The following is a 19367-nucleotide window of genomic DNA, read 5'->3' as shown; positions in this document are numbered from 1 at the left end:
GGCCCGCAACGGCGGCGGGGACGAGTCGTTGAGGCTGTGAGCCGAGTTAGGCCCCTGCGGACCTCGCCCGACTGGGCTGGGCCCTCGCCAGAGAGAGACCCACCTCCCTCCGAACAGGGACTATGAGAAAATGGTCGGGCAGACGAGGAGTAAGCTCAAAGAAGCGGCTTCAGAGCCGGTGCACTCCTCCCGCTCCATGCCGTCCAGGCGGCGGCGCCGGGCCACCGGAGCCGGGCAGCCGGAGATGGAGGAGTCGCAGGCGGAGATGGAAAAGCCACAGCCCCCTTTTCCCGTAGGCGGGGGGAACCTGCCGGGGGGCGCCCGGGACTACTCGCCGCGTAGGACCCGAAATCTGAACGCGCAGAACTGCATGCAAATGGAGGTGGTCGCGAAGACCCTTCTCGGCCGCTTCCAGTTTCTCAGCTGTTTGCTGGAGCAGCTCCGGGACAAGGTGCAGCAGTTGCGGAGACGTCAGGTCAACAGCAGGACCTCTTTGGGCATAGGTGAGCAGAGGAGGCCGGGAGAAACCGTGGCAGGGCCGGAGGATGCCCTCTGATCCTCGGGTTTCAAGTGGTTTGGGTGAGTCTTAAAGATCAGCCTAACAAACAAGCTGGGCAGTCCTAATGACAAGGTCCAAGGTCGGGAAAATCGCTGACAAGAATTCCAGCTCCCTTTGTTCTTGTTTTAAAACATTTTCCAGGGTTTGGGGGCATAGTGATCACCCCTGTGTCACCAACAAAATGTCATTTTGGTCAGGGCAGCCATTTATCGCAGGTTGTAAATATGATAGGCTAGGCTAGTTCTTGGGGGCAGACATGTTCCTCTTGCACCTTAAAGCAAAATTAAGTGTTGGTTTAATTAGTTGAGAATCTTTAATAGTGGAAATAAGGTCAAATTAGACAATATATTGCCTCATGTCAGTACTCATTGACTTTCATTTTGCTGTGGAACTTCACTGCCTAGATTTGGGGAATTTTCTTCTAACTTAAGCACTTGAAAGATTTTTCTTTATTTACATTCTTCGTTTTCTGTTGCTTAAGAGTTAATTTAAATGTTGTTGTTTCATTAGAATAAAATTTGAGCCTAGCCCTTGGTCAGACTGGCTACTGATACACGTTGAAACGTAAAGAAATGTCTGCTAATGTAAGTTGTGATTTCTTTTCATCCTAAGTTGACTGCTGATGTTAAAGAACAATGAGTCTCCACATTTGGGGTGTTACAAGTACTAGAGGAATAATAGATGGGAATTCACACTTACATTTTATCAGATGTCTAATTTCGGCAACAGATAACATCCCACATCCAGACTCAGAATGGTCTTGGATACTGGAGCCGTCTTGCCATCCCAAACACAAGCGCCTGAGCACCCATGTGTGGCACACCGAAGGCACTCAGTGAGTTCTGGGTGAAATAATGACTGAGTATATTAAGTGCTGAGGAGAGTTCAAGAAGAGCAAACTAATACTTTAGGATTGGAGGTGGGATATGAGATCAGAGAAGACTTTTAGGAAAAGGTGGGATTGGAATTGTGATATTAAGGCTAACATTTGGATGTGTAAGGCAGAAAACAAGTATTAGAGGCCAGTAAAATGGCATAATTGAAGTCAAAGAAGTGAGAAAACATAAAGGTAAAGTAAGGTGGAAAGGAAGGATACAAAAGGAAGAGGAAGTGGAAAGTCAAGTTCAAAAGGTTGGCTGGGACCGGCAGTGGAGAATCTAATTCAAAACTTGGTTTAAAGAATTTGAATTTCATTCTGTAGAAGGCACTGATTGATTCTTTAAGAAAAAAATTTTTTTAAAGGAGATGAAATACACATCATATAAAATTAACCATTTTAAAGTGAATAATTCTGTGGCATTTAGTACATTCACAATGTTAGCATTGAATAATTTTTAAATAGAGTGACATCATTAGTCTAACAGTGGTTTGCAAAATAGACTGGGGATGGATGGAAAAAAGAAGCAGAAAAAAATAATTGAATACTGGAATCCAGGCAATAGTGGTTTTAGAGAGGGTGGCAACAACAGGAATGGAGAAGAGAGGACAGAGGTGAGCGTCAATGGAAGCATTTTGTGAGGGCTGGGTACGTGGTGCGGTGGAAGGACAGGGACAGAGAAAGTTTAGCAATGAGGACTGTAGATCTGGGAATTGTCCATGTAGAAGTGAATTGAAACTTTAAGATTAAGATTCCCAATGAGAGAAAAGTGGGCAAAGCAGAGATATTTGGGAAAACCTCTTATACTTAGTTTTAAGAGGTGAAAGGAAAAGGAAAAGTCAGAAAAGCATATAAAAACAGAGTGGTCAGAAGCATGGAAGAACTGGAAGAGTTGGTAATAAAAGATGAAGAAATCCAAGAATCTGGTCAGATGCTACAGAGAGGTTTGAAAAACGTAAGAGTTTAAAGAGGCCATTGATGTTGTTAACTAAAATGTCATTGGTCATTTTTTTTTTAAAAAGTTATAAGAACTTAGAAGAAAGAAGCTGGCTAAGAATCTTGTCAGCAAATGGGGTTATGGGTTGGGTGGGGGAGAGAATATGTCATAGTTTGAAGGGCTTTTAGATCAACGGAAGTGTTTTAAGGCCTAGGAGAATTGAAGGCTGTAGAGAAAGGTCTTGGGGAGAGGGTGAGATTCAGGTTCCAAGAGAGGAAATAGTTGATGGAGCGAAGTCTTGGAATTTTGAGAAGGGTGGAATTAGAGGCACAAATTTGAGAAGCTAACTGGAAAAGAGAAGAGATACTTCCTTTGCTGAGATGGTAGGGAATAGAAAAATGAGAATTAATATGTAGAGAAATGTTAAAGTAGATATAAGAGAAGTTGGGAGTGCTTGCATCAAATGATCTCTGTTTCAGTGAACTATGAGGCTAGGTCACTTTCAGAGGTAAGATTGACAGGATATAGGGGTCAGGAGACATGCTTTTTATCACATCTTTGGAAGAGGCTTTGTGCATTTAGAATATTGGAATCATTACACTTTACCATTTTTTCAGGTGTGGAATGTGGGGTTGGGGAGGGAATGAAAGACACGAATATTTTGAGGATTTTGGGAAGGCTAGATGGGTTTAGTAGGGTATTTGATCTTTTCCCTTTCCTTAAACATCATTTTTAAGAGTTTTTTTTTCTAGTACATGTAATTGTTAGAGACTAAGAAAGAATAGAAATATGGTTGAAATAGGATGGCGTATGTATCTTAAAGTTAATGAAGCCTGACAAGTTGAGAAAGAAGATACAGGTTTAATTTCAGAGGGGTTCAGAGTATATCACGTATTAGAAAGAGCTAAGGTAGGTAGTGAGTATGTACTTTTTCTCCCATCCAAGTACTAACCAGGTCCGACCCCGCTTAGCTTCCGAGATCAGACGAGATCGAGCGCGTTCAGGGTGGTATGGCCGTAGATGAGTATGTACTTTTTCTATAAAGAGCCAGGTAGTAAATATTTTAGGCTTCACAGGTCACATATGGTCTCCATTGCTTATTCTTCTTCTTTCATATTTGTGTACCCTTTAAAAATGTGACAAGCATTTTTAGCTTGTGGACCGTACAGAATCAGATCATGGGCTGTAGTTTGCTGATCATGGTATAAAACAAGCAATTCTTCTGAGAAGTACTGAAGAGTGGTAGGAATAAGCCCAGGATGGTTAGGAATATGGAGAACAAGAGCTGGAGAAGCATGATTGGGAATTTTTTTTCAAAATTATAATTTGCTATTATTATTAATATATTGATTTACATTTATTTTGTTAGTCAAGGTAATTTCTTGAATTTTTAAGAGGCTAAAGTTGGTGGTTTGTTAAAATGACTTGCCGAGTATATCTGGGACAACCATAAGAAATACTATTATAATTTATTTATTTTATATTATAAAATTATGTTTATAAAATAGTACTATTATAAAATAGGAGGGGAGGCAGGAGTTTAGGAATAGGGTATTCACTCCTCTGTGATAGTGACAAAAATACTTAGAAAATTGTCAGAATCAACTTTTCAAAACTTTATAAATTAACCAAAGGTTCACAACATCCTAAAGAACATGTATTCAAAAACACTACTGCAGTTGTGTAAGACCAGTAGGGTTTGTGGCTTTTTAATTTGGCCTCATCCTGTGCCCCCTTCCCAGTTTTATGGTATCCTTGAAAACAAGCAGCATCCCAGCCACCAGCAGGGACAGACAGTGTTTGCAGCTCCTCAGAAAGACCCATACGCACAGTAGTGTTCCTGTTTTACCTATCTCCACACCCTCTGATAAAGCCTCATGCATAGGGTGCAGACTGGGCGACTGTAGATGAATCTCCCAGGCCAGTAGTCTGGGGGCAATCAAAACTCCATAAATAGGGGTTTTCAGATGTGCTGCTGAGGAATCGACTTCCTGCATTTAACAATTTCTGACGAGCACAGGGAAGGTGGTTTAGAGTGGACCAGCCTGTAGGCTAGAGTCACTTCTGAAAGGATTGAGCTGAGCACAGTGTATATATGTGCTTGTTTTAAAAAATGTATGTAAAGAAATAGAGAATAAGAGGGAGAAGAGAGAATAAAGTGAAAATCCCCCCAAAGGTCAAAATCATTAATAATTTCATCACTTTTTTTGCAAGTTATGTAAATGAAACGTACACTTCCAAGTTTCCCTTTGCTCCTTGAACCCCGCCAGAGGTCAACACTATTCACAATTTGTTTTATGTCAGTTTGTAAATTTTTCCTATTTTATATAGAGAGAATTAGCTAGCCATCTTCCTTGTGTGTGCTCTTTCTTTAGGCATATAAGGGAATGCATTTGAAATAGTTGTTTTAAAGGTATATTATAATAAAGCAGCTTTTAATGACTTTTTGTTTTTGTTTTTCCAGCTGCATTTGTGGGAGTTTTGCACTGGTAAGATTTGTTTCGGTTTTAAATAAAAACATTTGGATTAAAAATTGACATTGCTGTTTGCATACAATAAAACAATAGCCACTTGCTATGTGTATAGAATGTGTTTGTGCACATTCTGTGTACATGTAATTTTTAAAAAAACATGTGAAGCAGAATTTACAAAATGGATGTGTTAGAGGAATAATATTTAGGAATTAAAATATTTTTGTGTTACCAAAGAATTCACCGCTTTATTTCCTTAATCTTTAGCTTTTCTAGTGTACTTTGCATATTTATTTCATCTTTAACTCTTATTTTATAGTAATTGTGGGTTCTTAGTGACATAAACTTAGAAATAAAGTTTTAATAACACCTGTCAATTAGAAATCAGGTAGAAATGAAAATAAAGCCTCAGCTGTAGGAATACAGATTAAATGAGCCTTTCAGCGTGTGTGTACGTGTACTTTACACAAGGCATCTATTTGTAAAAATTAAAAGTAAAACAATATTTTTCCTCTGATGTATTTTCATTTCTACCTGAACTCAGGAATTTTTACTTTTGGGAAGAGTGGGATCAGATCCTTCTGGGACAGTGCTGCTCTGGCCATTTAGTCTCCGCTGCAGGGAGATTTTGACTTTAGAACTATGGCTATACTGGGAAGAAACATTTCCTATAGCTGTTGTTATCCAGACATATATCTCACATGTGAATCAAGGTGAGTGGAAGACAGGGTTGATACTTGGAATTTGGCTTTCTGTTTATTTGGAAAGCATCTACTATGTAAATGAAGAGTAGCATAATTGCTGACTAATTTTACTTATCACTTATGTTCCCATTTTCACTGCCTAGAGCTGTTTTCTTGAGTTGCACTAATCAAATATCTTAAAGTACAGTTCTGTGTTCTTTGGTACTTGCAAGTTGATCCCTTACATGGTATTCTATTTTTAAACTGCTTTAATCTAAAGTAATTTTATTTAAAATTATATTCCAAATGCTTTTCGACAGTCACAGAGGCATTTCTCAAAACTGTTAACAACAGAATCACTTGTGAAACTTAAAAACTTGGTTTTTTAAGTTTTCTCTAAACTTTGATTTAGAGGCATGGAGTGGAAGGGGCAGAGATACCACAGGAGTTTTAGTAAACAATTGATTAAGATCCAAGGAGTTAAGGAATTTCAGCTGTGTGCTACACTAAATCATGAATGCCTAAAAATATGCAAATTACTAAGCAAATTATAAAATTATCTCATTTATTCTTTTTCCTTTTATGATTTTTGTACTTTAATACTTAGTTAACTATTTTAGTACTGGTTTTGAAATGTTCTTATTCTTAGAATATGGTGCTTCATTTTTTTTCTAGGATACATTTAGTAACACTTTTTGAAAATGATCGTCATTTTTCCCACCTATCATCTTTAGAACGGGAGATGACTTTTCGAACTGAAATGGTTAGTTTCTTATAATAAATTAATTTGTAGTTTAAGAATAGTAAGACTATAAGGTAGACATTTATTAGGAACTGAAATGAATTTTTGTTGAACTGCACTGTTTCTCAAGCTATAACCTAGGTTTATTATGTAAATAGAAAAGGTTTTAGGATTCTTTTACTTACCTCAGTACTCTACTTTTCTAATGCAGACTTCTTTTAAATATAAAAAAGATCAATTAGAATAGCTAGGGAAGAAGGAGAGCAAAGACAACATTTAAGAAGTGGTATAGGGGTACTGAATGTTATCAGAAATTGCTTGTCCTCACCACCATTCATCTCCAGAACTTTTTTATTTTCCCAAACAGAAACTATATCCATTAAACACCCAACTCCCCATGCCCCTGTCCCCAGCCCCTTGTAACCTCTGTTGTACTTTCTATCTCTGCAGATTTGTCTAATGGAGGTACCTCACCCACTGCTTTTTAAATCTCACCCTAATATCCCACTTAATCCTTTGAAAAAATGGATACATTAACATTTGCATGGCATTTAAATTTTTAGTATTTTATAGGTATTATTTCCGAAGAGAGGATGTAAGATATTCTTAAGTATGGGCGCCTGGGTGGCTCAGTTGGTTAAGCGACTGCCTTCGGCTCAGGTCATGATCCTGGAGTTCCAGGATCGAGTCCCACATCGGGCTCCCTCCTCAGCAGGGAGTCTGCTTCTCCCTCTGACCCTCCTCCCTCTCATGTGCTCTCTCTCTCTCATTCTCTCTCTCAAATAAATAAATAAAATCTTTAAAAAAAAAGATATTCTTAAGTAAATTGTGTAGCTGTGGCAGAGTCTGGGCTTTGATGACAAATAATTGGATTCAGATAGCAGGTCTGTGCTTCCTTGTGTGATGGCTAGTCAGTTAACCTCTCTGATTCTCAGTAATCTCATCTGTTGTCTAGAAATAATTCTAGCTTTACAGGATTTTATTGACTATGAAGGGAGATAATGAATGAAGCACGTTAACACAGTACCTGGCACAAAAAACAGTAGATGTTATTAATAAAAGTGTATTTGTGTATTTCCTATTTCTCTAAATGTAGACTTCTACATATTAAATATCCTTTCGCTGTAGTATTGTCTTGTCCTTCTAAGCCGAAAGGAACAATCCTTATGTGCAGTCATATTTACGAATCAAAAATATGAGGAAAAGCTCTTTCAGACATCAGCTAAAACAGAACTTCAACTTAGTAGCCACTGGCATTGCTTCATCTGTTAAAACCAAGTCCTTGTAGAGGCATGAATGAGTGTAGAGCTAGAGATTGTTTCTAATGTTTTTGGGAGCATGTATTACAAACAGTGTGGCCCTTTATTTGCTTTTAGATTTTAGGAAGAAAAGCAGGAACTTGATGAAGAAAGTAATATGAAACCACATGCTTTTGTTAATCTCTGAATTTGAACTAAACAGCACTTTTGCTCGCCTAATAAAGTCATTATTTCCTGTGCTGGACTAATACACTAAGTTAATCCCTTTTTCAGGACTGCATTTGTGGCATGAACAACAGTAGTCAATTGATATTTATTTTGACATAACATTTGACATGTGCAGAGCTGTTAGATGGAGCTAGGAAGTAGGTTGCAAGCATTAAGTTCTGTCTCATTTTTGCTTGTGATCATTGCATGTTATTTCTTAAGAGGTGGAAAAAAAGTAATTATCTATATACAAAGTTGCATAAGGACATGAAGGCATCTTTATTTATGCCAGAATTCAACAGATCTCAACTCTAGGCATCTCGTAATGTGGCAAAATCAGGCAAAATCAGGCGTGCTGGAATTAAAAATGTATTGTATTCATGTTTTAAGCCATGGTCAGAAAAACTCCTTAAAGCATTTAAGCACCCCTCCCACTCTTTTTCAAACATACAGAAAATATGAAAGTATAGCACAGTGATAACCTGAAAAGGCATGCCTTTTTTTGAGCCCAAGAATGCAGTAGCAAGGAGAAATTAGGAAGTCTTATTATTGACCTTTTCCTTTTATTTGGAAGAAATTGTTCTAAAAATGTTCATATTTAATTACATCAACAATTTGTGCATTTTTAAGGGACTTTATTATTCCTACTTCAAGACCATTATTGAAGCACCTTCATTTTTGGAAGGACTGTGGATGATAATGAATGACAGGCTCACTGAATATCCCCTTGTAATTAATACAGTGAAACGCTTCCACCTTTATCCAGAGGTGAGTACCACTTGGGGAAAAATATTTCTAGAATGATCTGTTTGTGTCAGATAAAAATAGTAAGTACAATGATGTTACAAAAAGGAGGGAACCTTTAAGGTTTATTGATTGTATGTGTCCTTATAGTTGAGCAGAGTATCAAAAATTCCTCTCCTAAATTTTAAAGACCCCAGAAACTATGCTTACATAAAGTCAAAGAAACAAATCTTAGTGTGGAAGTAATGACCAGCATAATTAGAGGAGCCAAATGGGAACGAGCAAAATGTGTTCTAAATGGAGGTGGTCTGTTGGCTTTGGAGACCCTGTGAATGGGCATACTGGTCTCATGAAGGAGCACTGAAAGTTATGAGCAGACCAGTGACCTTGGAGTTACATTAATAGAGCAAGATTTATTTAGGCACATAGTCAGAGGTCTATGAATATCTTCCATAGCTTAGCCTAAAAGAGTATGGATTTTATGGTAGTCTGCAGATTCTAGAAATTGGAACAATGACAAAAAATTAGTAAGTTCAATTTTTGAACTGTTAAGATAAATGCTAATTTGATGTCATTGTATGCACTACTTTTAAGTTATCACAGAATCCAGCACATTTGTTAAAGATTAGTGCTTCTTAGACTTTTCTTATTTTATAGCTTTAAAAATTACTATATTTTTGATTTTGAAATGTTGAAAATTAGAAACTTTGAGAAAATAAGCAAAGGTGTGATCATCCACCTAGAATAAATAAATGCTACTCTATTCTAATTTTTGCTTCAGGTATCTTAAAGCATTGTAAATACAGTCAGTCATCTTTGTTTTGCTTCCCAGTTGAGTTTGCTCCTTTCCCATTCCCACAAGTATCATCATCATGAATGTAATGTGTTTTCATTGTTCCTTATTTTTAAGGGTTGTTTTATGTGTTTTTGTAAATCTACATAAATGCTCTTATACTGAACAAAATACTCCATGACTTTTTCCTCAATGTTATATTTTTGAATGCTGTGTATATGTATATTTTTTCTTTAATTTTAACCATTTTATGAATTCCAAGATTATACATTTCCCTCCTCGTGGATATCTTTTCCAGGCTTTAAATATAAATAGTTCCAGAACATATGTTCTAGTACGTGTTTTCTAATTGTGTATATGTGTAAGATTTGTTGTAGGATATTCTAAAAGTAGAATTGTTGTGTTATAGAGTATATATTTTGCTGACTTTATCAGATAGTGCTAAATTGCTCTCTGAAGCAAATGTAGCCATTCACACTGCTGTGTAGGAGTATTTACTTTTCCTCATATCCTTATTAGTTTTCAGTTTATCAAAATTTCTGGTTTTGCTCTTCTAATGGGTGTGATATACTGTTTATTTTAATTTGTACTTCCCTTATTATTTGTGGAGCTAAGAATATTTTCATGTTTAATAGTCATTTGGATTTTTCTTCTATCAATAACCTGTATAAATCTTTATCACCACTTGGTAGTTGTTTTCTTACTGATTTGTTGGCAAAATTTATGTATTTTGTAGAGTAATCCTTAGTAATATGTGCTGAACATATCTTGTCTCTGGCTACTTTTTGTTTATTTAATTTTTGTTGAGGTATAACTTACATGCAATAAATGTTTTTTTACACCTGTTTTGAATGTACAGTTCGAGTTATACATTTGACACATGTGTAAAACTGTGTAGCCACCACAATTGAGTTATACAACATTTTCATAATTCTAAGAAGTTTCCACGTGCTCCTTTGTGATAACTAGCCTGTCCCCTATTGAGTTGTCTCATCACAGGAGTGGTGAGATGGGACATCATTGCTCTGTTCCTGATCTTAGTGGGAAAGCTTCAAGTTTCTAATCATTAAGTGTGATTTTAGCCATGGGCTTTTGGTAGATATTCTTTATCAAGTTAAGGACGTTCCCTCTATTCATGGTTTACTGAGAGTTTTTTTAAGATCTTGAATAGGTGTTAAATTTTGTCAGTTGCTTTTTCTGGGTCTGTTGATATGATCTTGTAGTTTTTTTTCTTTAGCCTGTTGATATGATGGATTATATTAATTGATTTTCAAATTTTGAACCAGCTTTACATACCTGCAGTAAATCCCACTTGGTCAGGTTGTATAATTTTTATACACTGTTGGATTTGATTTGCTAATTTTTTTTTTTGAGGATCTGTGTTCATGAAAGGTATTGTGTGTAGTTTTCTTATAATACCTTTTTCTGGTTTGGTGTTAGCATAATGCCTCAACAAATGAGTTCGTAAGTGTTCCCTCTGCTGTATCTTTTGGCAGAGATTCTAGAGAACTGGTATATTTTCTTTGGTATAATTCACTGGTGACCCCATCTGGGCCTTGTGCTTTCTGATTTGGAAGATTATTAATTATTAATTAAATTTAATAGAGATAGTCCTATTCAGATTGTCTGTTTCTTTTTATGTGAGTTTTGGCAAGAGGTGTGTCCTTCAAGGAATTGGTTCATCAAATTGTGAAATTTATGGGCAAAGGGTTTTTTATTATTCCTTTATTATCTGCTTAATGTCCATGGGATCTGTAGTGACATCCTCTTCTTTCATTTCAGATATTTGTAATTCATGTCCTCTCTTTTCCTCAGGCTGGCTAGAGATATATCAATTTTATTGATGCTCTCTTGTTAGATGCATGCATGCACATTAAGGATTATGTGGTGTAGAATGGACTTCTTTATTATTATGTAATACCACTCTCTACCCCTGATAACTTTTCTTATTGTAAAGTCTGCTCTGTTTGGAATTAGTATAGCTGCTCCCACTTTCTTTTAATTAGTTTTAGTGTAGACTATCTTACTCCATTCATTTACTTTTAACGTATAGGCGTATTCATTTTTAAGGTTGGTTTCTCTTAGATAACATGTGGTTGGGTCTTCTTTTCTGATCCACGTTGACAATTTCTATCTGTTGATTGGTACACTTATATCATTAACATTCAAAGTAATAATTGATAAAGTTGGATTGATATCTACTATATTTGTTACTATTTTCTATTTGTTGCCTTTGTTTTTTTTAGTGTTTTTACTTCCATTCTTTCTATGCCTTTTGTGGTTTTAATTGAGCTTTTATATTACTGCATTTTCTCTCCTTTTTTAGGATATCAGTTATAATTCTTTTTTTTACACTTTTTGGTTGCCCTAGAGTTTATAATATACATTTATCACTAATCCAAGACCTCTTTCAAATAATATTAAGCCACTTCCTGGGTAGTGTCAGTACCTTATAATAACAAAATAATTGTAATTCCTCCCTCCCAACCCCTGAATCCTTTCTGTCATTCATGTCACCTATACATAAATATATACACATTCATAATTATACATAGTTGAATACATTGTTGCTGTTACTATTTTGAACAAAGCTTATATGTTAGATCAGTTAAGAATAAGAAAAAGGAAAGTTTCTATTTTATCTTCACTTTTCTTTTTTTGATGCTCTTTTTTCTTTATGTAAATGCAAATTTCTGATCTATATTTTTTTTGTCCCCTCTAAAGAACTTTTATACAAAGTCCCTCAATTTTTGTTTGAGAAAGTCTTTATTTCTCCTTCACTGTTAAAGGATAATTTCACATGATACAGAATTCTAAGTTCGTTTTTTTTCTCAGCACTTTAAATATAGCAGCCCAGTTTCTTCTTGTTTGAATGGTTTCTGAGGAAAAGTCAGATGTAATTCTTATCTTTACTCCCATATAAGTAATGTGTCTTTTTTTTTCTAGCTTTTTTCAGAATTTTTTCTTTATCTTTGATTTTCTGTAGTTGGAATACAACATTCCTTGGTGTCATTTTTTGGCATTTATCATGGTTGGTGTTCTCTGAGCTTCCTGGTTTGTGGTTTGGTATCTGACATCAATTTGAAGGACTCCTGAGTCATTTCAAATATTTCTTCTGTTCCTTTCTCCCTCCTCCTTCTGGTATTCCCATTATGTGTATAGTACACCTTTTATTGTCCCATGGTTCTTGAATATTCCAGGGTTTTTTTGTTGTTACTGTTTGTTTGTTTTTAAAGATTTTATTTATTTGAGAGAGAGCATGTGTGTGAGCATGAGGTGGGGGAGGGGCAGAGGGAGAGGGCTAAGCAGACTCCCCACTGAGCAGGGAGCCAGAACCTGGGCTTGATCCCAGGACCCTGGGATCATGACCTGAGCTGAAGGCAGAGGCTTAACCGACTGAGCCACCCAAGCACCCTGTGTTGTTGTTGTTTTTTTGTTTTGTCTTTTTTATTTTGGCTTTTCAGTTTTAGAGGTTTCTATTGAAATATACTCAGGCTCAGGGATTTTTCTTCAGCTATGTCCAGTCTACTAATAAGTCAATCAAAGGCATTCTTGATTTCTGTTACAGTGTTTTTGATCTCCAGCAATTCTTTTTGGTACTTTTTAAGAATTTCTTTCTTTCTGCTTACATTACCTATCTGTTCTTACATGCTATTTACTTTATCCATTATAATTTTTAACATATTAATCATAGTTGTTCTAAATTCCCAATTTGATAATTCCAACATCCCTGCCATGTCTGGTTTCTGATGCTTGTTCTATTTCTTCAGCTGTGTTTTTGGCTTTTAGTATGCCTTGTAATCGTTTCTTAATAGCTGGACCTGATGTCCTGAGTAATAAGAACTGCCGTAAATAGGCTTTTAGTAGTGTGGTGTAAGTATTCTATAATCCTCTCACTAGGTGTCAGTCTTTTATGAACCTGTGCCTCTGGGCTGTGAACTTCACAAGTTCTTCTCAGGTTTTTTCTCCTGCTTAGGTGCAACAGGATGGCTAGAAGGGGCTGGAATTGGGTATTTCCCTGCTTCCCTCTCTGTTAGGTTCTGATAAAACCTTAGTAGATTGGCTCTAGTAAAATAATTTCTCCTGAGGCAGGCTTTGTTAAGAAGAAGAGAGTGCTCTGGTGTATTTCAAAATGGTCTTTTTTCTACTACCCCTTGCCAAAAGCAGGAGATTTTTCTCTGATATTCGCTGTAAGAGCCTGGTGAGCTCCTAGAAGTAAAACTCATAAATGTGCTGGCATTTCCCCTATTACTGGGTCTCCCTGGAATTTTGACTCTCAGACTTGTCTACCTTATGCCTCCAGCAATTTATCAATTATAGTTTAATTTTTTCCTACTCTCCAACTGCTTCCCGTGGGGGTTTTTGCTTATGGCTTTCTGTTCCACTAAGTTGTGATTCTCTCAATTTGCCTGTCAGTCTCCAATATGGGGAATAGGAGTTTGCCCTGTGACCTCACTATATTATGTATATTACCTATGCATAACTTACTACAGTCTACTTCTGCTTTCATTTTACTAGTTCAAATGAGATGCTTACCTCTCTTTACATCTCTTTACTCTTCTCCCTTCATAACATCATCATCTTAAATATTTCTTCTACATCTATTTAAAACTACATCAGACAGTACTATGATGTTTCTTTTAGCCTTCAAACTTATTTTTAAAAAACTCGAGAAGTGAAGTTTATTTTATCCATTTTTAAAATTTCTTCCTTATGTTCTAAGATGCCTTCTTTTATAATTTCATTTCTGTTTAGAGAATTTTCTTTAGCCATTCTTTTAGGGTAAGTCTCCTAACAATATACTTTACTAGTTTTGTTTCATCCTTCATGTAAAACTCCCTTTAATTCTTGAAGACTATTTTTTTTTTTTTTTTTTTTTTGCTGGATATAGGATTCTAGGTTGACAGTTTTTTTCTTTCAGCATTTGATAATTATGCTACTTTATTCTGGCCTTTCATGGTTTCTGATGAGAAATCTGTTGTCAATTGAATTGTTTTTCTCCTTTAGATAAGATTTTTTTTTCCTTCCTTGTTGCTATTTATCTGTCTATTATTTTTTAGTTTTCACAAGTGTTCAGAAGTATGATGTTTAAAAGTTTTCAAAAGTGTAATGTGTCTTGGTGTGGATTTCTTTGGTTTTATCCTATTTTTGTTTTGCTCAGCTTTGGTTTCTTCTCTCTTTTCTCTTTCCAAGACTTCAGTGATAACAAATGTTTGATCTTTTCTTATAGTCCCAGAGGTCCCTAGGGAACCTTATTATTATTATTTTTTCCAAATCTGTTTTTTCTCTGTTGCCCAGATTGAGCAATTTCTATTGCTTTGTCTGTGAGTTCATGGATTATTTTCCTCTATCCCTTCATTCAGCTGTTAAGCCCATCCATTGAGTTTTAGTTTTGGTTATTGTATTTTTCAGTTCTGAAATTTTTGTTTGTTTCTTTCATATCTTCTATTTCTTTCCTGAGCCTTTCTGGGTTTTTGTTTCCAGCACATTCATAATTTCTCATTGGAGCAATTATTCTAATATTTTTGTCGTCTCATTTTTGGAATCTCTTTTTTTTTCCATTCAGTTTGAGATCCTTATGGTTCTTGATATGATGAGTGAGTTTCATTATATTGGACATCAATGTCCATTCGTTGATGGACATTTGAACATTATTTTATGAAACTGGATCTTATTTAAACCTTAGTTTTACCTGGCTTTCTTTGGCATCACTCCAGCAAAGGAAGGAGGACGTCTGCCATCTTGTTATTGCCAGTTGGGTATTGAAGTCCAGGTTTCTCTCCTGGCCTCTGTTGACCCCAGGGTAGAGGTATTCCTCATTACGTTTGAGTGGGATCAGAGTTCTGACCAACTCCGATCTCTGCAGACACCATGGTGTGGATAGCCTTGTTACCCCTGGGTGATAATGAAAGCCCTGACTCCTCACTAAGCCTCCTCTGACATTACCACACTGGGAAGGGAAAAGGATGACTTATTGCTGGTTGGGGTAGAAGTCCAGGCTCCTTACATGGTCTATACTGACACCATGGGGATAGAGAGCATCCTATTTGGCTTTGTCTTAACAACATCTTAGTGGGTGAGTTGAGATGAATTGTTAAAAGTTTAGAGAAGGTTGAAGTCTAGTTCCCAATTTGACCTTTATTGGTGGGACCATATGGGTTTTTGTTGTTGTTATTGTTGTTTTCTGTGGTATTTGGGTGAGGGGAGAGATTATTGTTTATAAAATTTTTATGTATTCCTAGGCTGCCACTTTCCTGGTCCTTTAGCTAGAGAGAGCAGGCTTTTGTCAGTCTTTTTTTGTGTCTGAACCCATTGGTGTTTCTGGTTGTCAGGCTCTTTAACTACAAATCTGAGAAAATGAGGCAAAAGGAAAGTCCAGGAAACTCATCACCATGTTGTTCCTTGGGTCCTAAGATCCCTAGGTAGTTTGCCTTCTCTCTACCTTTCAGGGTCTTCTTATGTTTAATTTATATAATTCCCAGAAGAAAGAGCAGAAAGTACGTCTACTCCATCTTCTCCAAAGCAGAAATTCGTATTATTTAACTATTTATATATTGTTTTTCATTTTTGTTCTGTTCAAGTTATTTTCTAATTTCCCATTGATTTTTCTCTTTGATCTGTTGGATATTTGGTATTATGTTGTTTAATTTCCAAGTACTTGGGGGCTTCCCAGATTTCTTTTTTCCTTTTTTTTAGAGAGGGGGGAAAAAAGAGGTGGGGGAGGGGTAAGGGGAGAGGGAGAGAGAAAATCTTAAGCAGCCTCCATGCCCAGTGTGGAGCCTGACACGAGGCTCGATCTCACGACCTTGAGATCATGACCTGAGCCAAAATCAAAAGTCAGACACTTAAGCGACTAAGCCACCCAGGTGCCCCCCCTTTTTATAAAATTTCTGTAAGTATTTTTCAATGTAATTTTCAGTAGTAACAATTGTATAGTATAGACCTAAGTTCTAAGATGAAAGAAGCTGTTTTCTGCACCAGCTTTCTTTATATCCCAGCTTACCTTCAGAGACACTCTTCTGTTCTTATTTCCTCTGATGATTATCTGTATGACTCTAGTGTAAGTGCAAAAATTTAAAAGACAACTGATTTCTCGAATCTTCAATTTTAGTTAATGTTGACTTATTCTGTGTGTATAAGATGAGGATTTAGCTTATTACACTAGTTTTAGGGTTATTTTTACAACTTTAGTAAAATCGCTGTTTCTTGTTGCGTTAATTTCTAACAGTATGTTCTCTTAAGACAGCTAATTTTTTCTTTTTACTTATTCAAAGATAGTGAATAATTAGCAGTTTTCAGTCTCCTTGATGTTATGAAAAATAATCATGATAACTTAAATAGTATCATAAAGGATGAGGCAACAAGGAATCATTCAGTCTTATTTCACATTGTGTAGATACAATATGGAGAAGATCTAGATATGCTTGCAACCTTATACGGTACTTCAATGTTGAAATGAATGTCCATACTTTTTGTGTTCATAAGGAGATTAATTTCTCACCCAAAGCTAAAAGTGTTAAGTTTGGAATAATGTATTTTGAAAAGGCAAAGCATTTAATGCTTAACTATATGCCAGCATGTGAGCTCTAATCCCCCATCACTCCTGCAAGATGGTTATTATTAACATCATTTTAGAGATGAAGTGGCCAACATTCAGAGGTTGAAGGATTTACTTCAGGATATCAAACCATAACTTGCAGAGTCAGAATTTGTGTTCAATTCTGACTTCAAAGCAGTGTTTTCTTATTCTATCAAGCTGTGTCTCAGAAAGGAATATAATTCTAGATTTAGCACATACATTTAATGTGGTAAGTTTTCGTACATGGATGATAAGTACACAAGAATATATACTACAATTTTTTTGTATAAGGTCAGGTTTATAAGAGTAAGTAATAAAATAATAAATTTATACTTTTTGTATATGGAAAGATGTTTATGATGTTTGGTGATGTGTATTATCTTAGCATCTTACATAATATTATAGGATACTGGATCTAGCTAAGTGTTTTTATATACCAAGGGGGAGACTGGAAGGATGATCACCAAAATATTAAAAAATAGTTAGCTCTGGGTGGTTTTCACTTTCACTTTGAACTCTTTATTTTTTTATTCTTTTCCCAATGATGTTGTGTTATTTTTCCCAAATCTATAAATTATTTAAAAAAAAAAACTCTCAGGCATGAGCATTTTGTTTGTAGTTTTCTATGGTTGTTCTTTTCCCTTGTCTTTAAACTTCACAAAGTGGTTTGCAGAATGGGAAGAATTGGTTAATTAAACCTGCTTGGTCAAAGTTTTAATGGGCACAGGAGCTATTACTCCATATGCAGTTGGTTTTATATTTTTTAGACTGTGAAGCAAATAAATTCAATAAATGAAATGTTATGAAATATTCCTGTAAATCACTGTATTTTCCTATTAATCACCATCATATTTTAATTATGCTATTTACTTATTTTACAGCTACTGTTATTTATGTAGAATTGATCAAAGAATACTACAGAGATGGTGATCATAACAAATTTTTGCAGATGTGCACTAATCAGTAATATACAAATTTAGTTTATTGTATGTGTATATATATAACTTTAAAATGACTGTTTTCCAAGTGAAATGATTTAAATAAATTTGTCAAAGTTTATAATGTCAAAGGAAACCATCATAAAATAGTATTTTGGAAAAATTATTATTATGAAGATAGGATCTTTTCTTCCATCATCTCTTTTTGTTTTTGTCTTTGTAGGTGATTATAGCCTTCTGTTATCGCACATTTGTGGGAATAATGAATTTATTTGGACTAGAAGCTAAGACCTGCTGGAATGTCACCAGAGTAGAACCTTTAAATGAAGTTCAAAGTTGTGAAGGCATGTTTCTTTCTAAAATGTTGCTGTGTTGTCATTTATTGTATATATGTGCATATATGATATTCATTAAGCTGTCACTGAGTGATAGGTTAGTATTTACTGTTGGGATCAAGATGACCCAGGTAGTCACGGACCTCACCCTCGCAGAGTTTACGTGTAAGAAGGGCATTAGTAGTTACAGTCGTGATGGGTATTACAAATAAGAAAATGAGGTTGCTAAGGTTAGGAGTAAGAGAGAAGTGTTTCAAGAATAGGAACCAGAATATTCAGAAGTCCCAAGGCGAGAGAAAACTGAAAGAATGCTAGACTTCTGGGTGCAGAGAGAGAAAGAGAGAAAAATGGTGTGAAATGATGCTGGGAATGTAAGCAAGGGTCAGAAAACAAAAGACCACTTGCTGGCTAAGGATTTTATACTTTACTCATTGAATAATTTTAGCAAGTTAACATTTTAAAAACATTATTTTGCCAGTTATATGGAAAAGATATTAGTAATGGACAAAAGTGGGTTCAGTGTTGCCAGAGAGGAGACTGTTATTCTCTCAGCAGCTGACTGCAGGACAGATAACTGGAAAATGCAGATACTTGGGAGATTTTGGAAGCAGAAGTGACAAGATTTGGTAATGGATTGATGGGAGGGGGAAAGAGAGTGAAGTCATGTAACACCGGTTTCTGGCTTAAGTGATTGAGTTTCTCCGAATGGTAAAAACATTTTAAGAGTAGCAGGTTTGAATTGCTACAGTAGTTTAAAGTACCTGGGAGACCGCAAAGTGGAGGTGTCAAGTGGCTACCTGCCTGGACATATATAGGAAGAAGAAAGTTCTGGTCTAATATAAACTTGGAGTCATCTGTATACAGATGATCATTGGAGCCTTGGAAGTATAAGAATTTCCTTAAGGATTCCTGTATGAGACCTAGCAATTTTGGGGTGGAGTCTTCTGGGTTTTCCACATAAAGGATCATGTCATCTGCGAAGAGAGAAAGTTTTACTTCTTCTTTGCCAATTTGGATGCCCTTTATTTCTTCTGTTGTCTGATTGCTAAGGCTAGGACTTTTCTAGTACTATTTTGAACAGCAGTGGTGAGAGTGGACATCCCTGTTGTGTTCCTGACCTTAGAGGAAAAGCTCTGTTTTTCCCCATTGAGAATGATATTCTCTGTGGGAAGCTTTTCATATATGGCTTTAATGATATTGAGGTATGTTCCCTCTATCCCTACACTGTGGAGAGTGGCTAAAA

The 19367-nt window shown here is 36.0% G+C and overlaps 1 protein-coding gene across 3 annotated transcripts in view; it reads left to right on the top strand.

Annotated features, from left to right (window-relative positions):
* Positions 1 to 19367, top strand: part of DPY19L2 (dpy-19 like 2) — a 91718-nt gene continuing 72351 nt past the window's right edge. For all 3 annotated transcript variants that reach the window (XM_027575070.2, XM_027575071.2, XM_027575068.2), the window contains exons 1-5: positions 1 to 503; positions 4838 to 4862; positions 6203 to 6290; positions 8366 to 8503; positions 18013 to 18133. In XM_027575070.2, the coding sequence (XP_027430871.1) occupies positions 131 to 503; positions 4838 to 4862; positions 6203 to 6290; positions 8366 to 8503; positions 18013 to 18133 (745 nt within the window). In that variant the 5' untranslated portion in view covers positions 1 to 130. The remainder of the gene's footprint in view (positions 504 to 4837; positions 4863 to 6202; positions 6291 to 8365; positions 8504 to 18012; positions 18134 to 19367) is intronic.

Source organism: Zalophus californianus, chromosome 12 (genome assembly GCF_009762305.2).
Source record: "Zalophus californianus isolate mZalCal1 chromosome 12, mZalCal1.pri.v2, whole genome shotgun sequence".
Taxonomy (NCBI): Eukaryota; Metazoa; Chordata; class Mammalia; order Carnivora; family Otariidae; genus Zalophus; species Zalophus californianus.
This window is presented reverse-complemented; position numbering and strand designations above follow the sequence as displayed.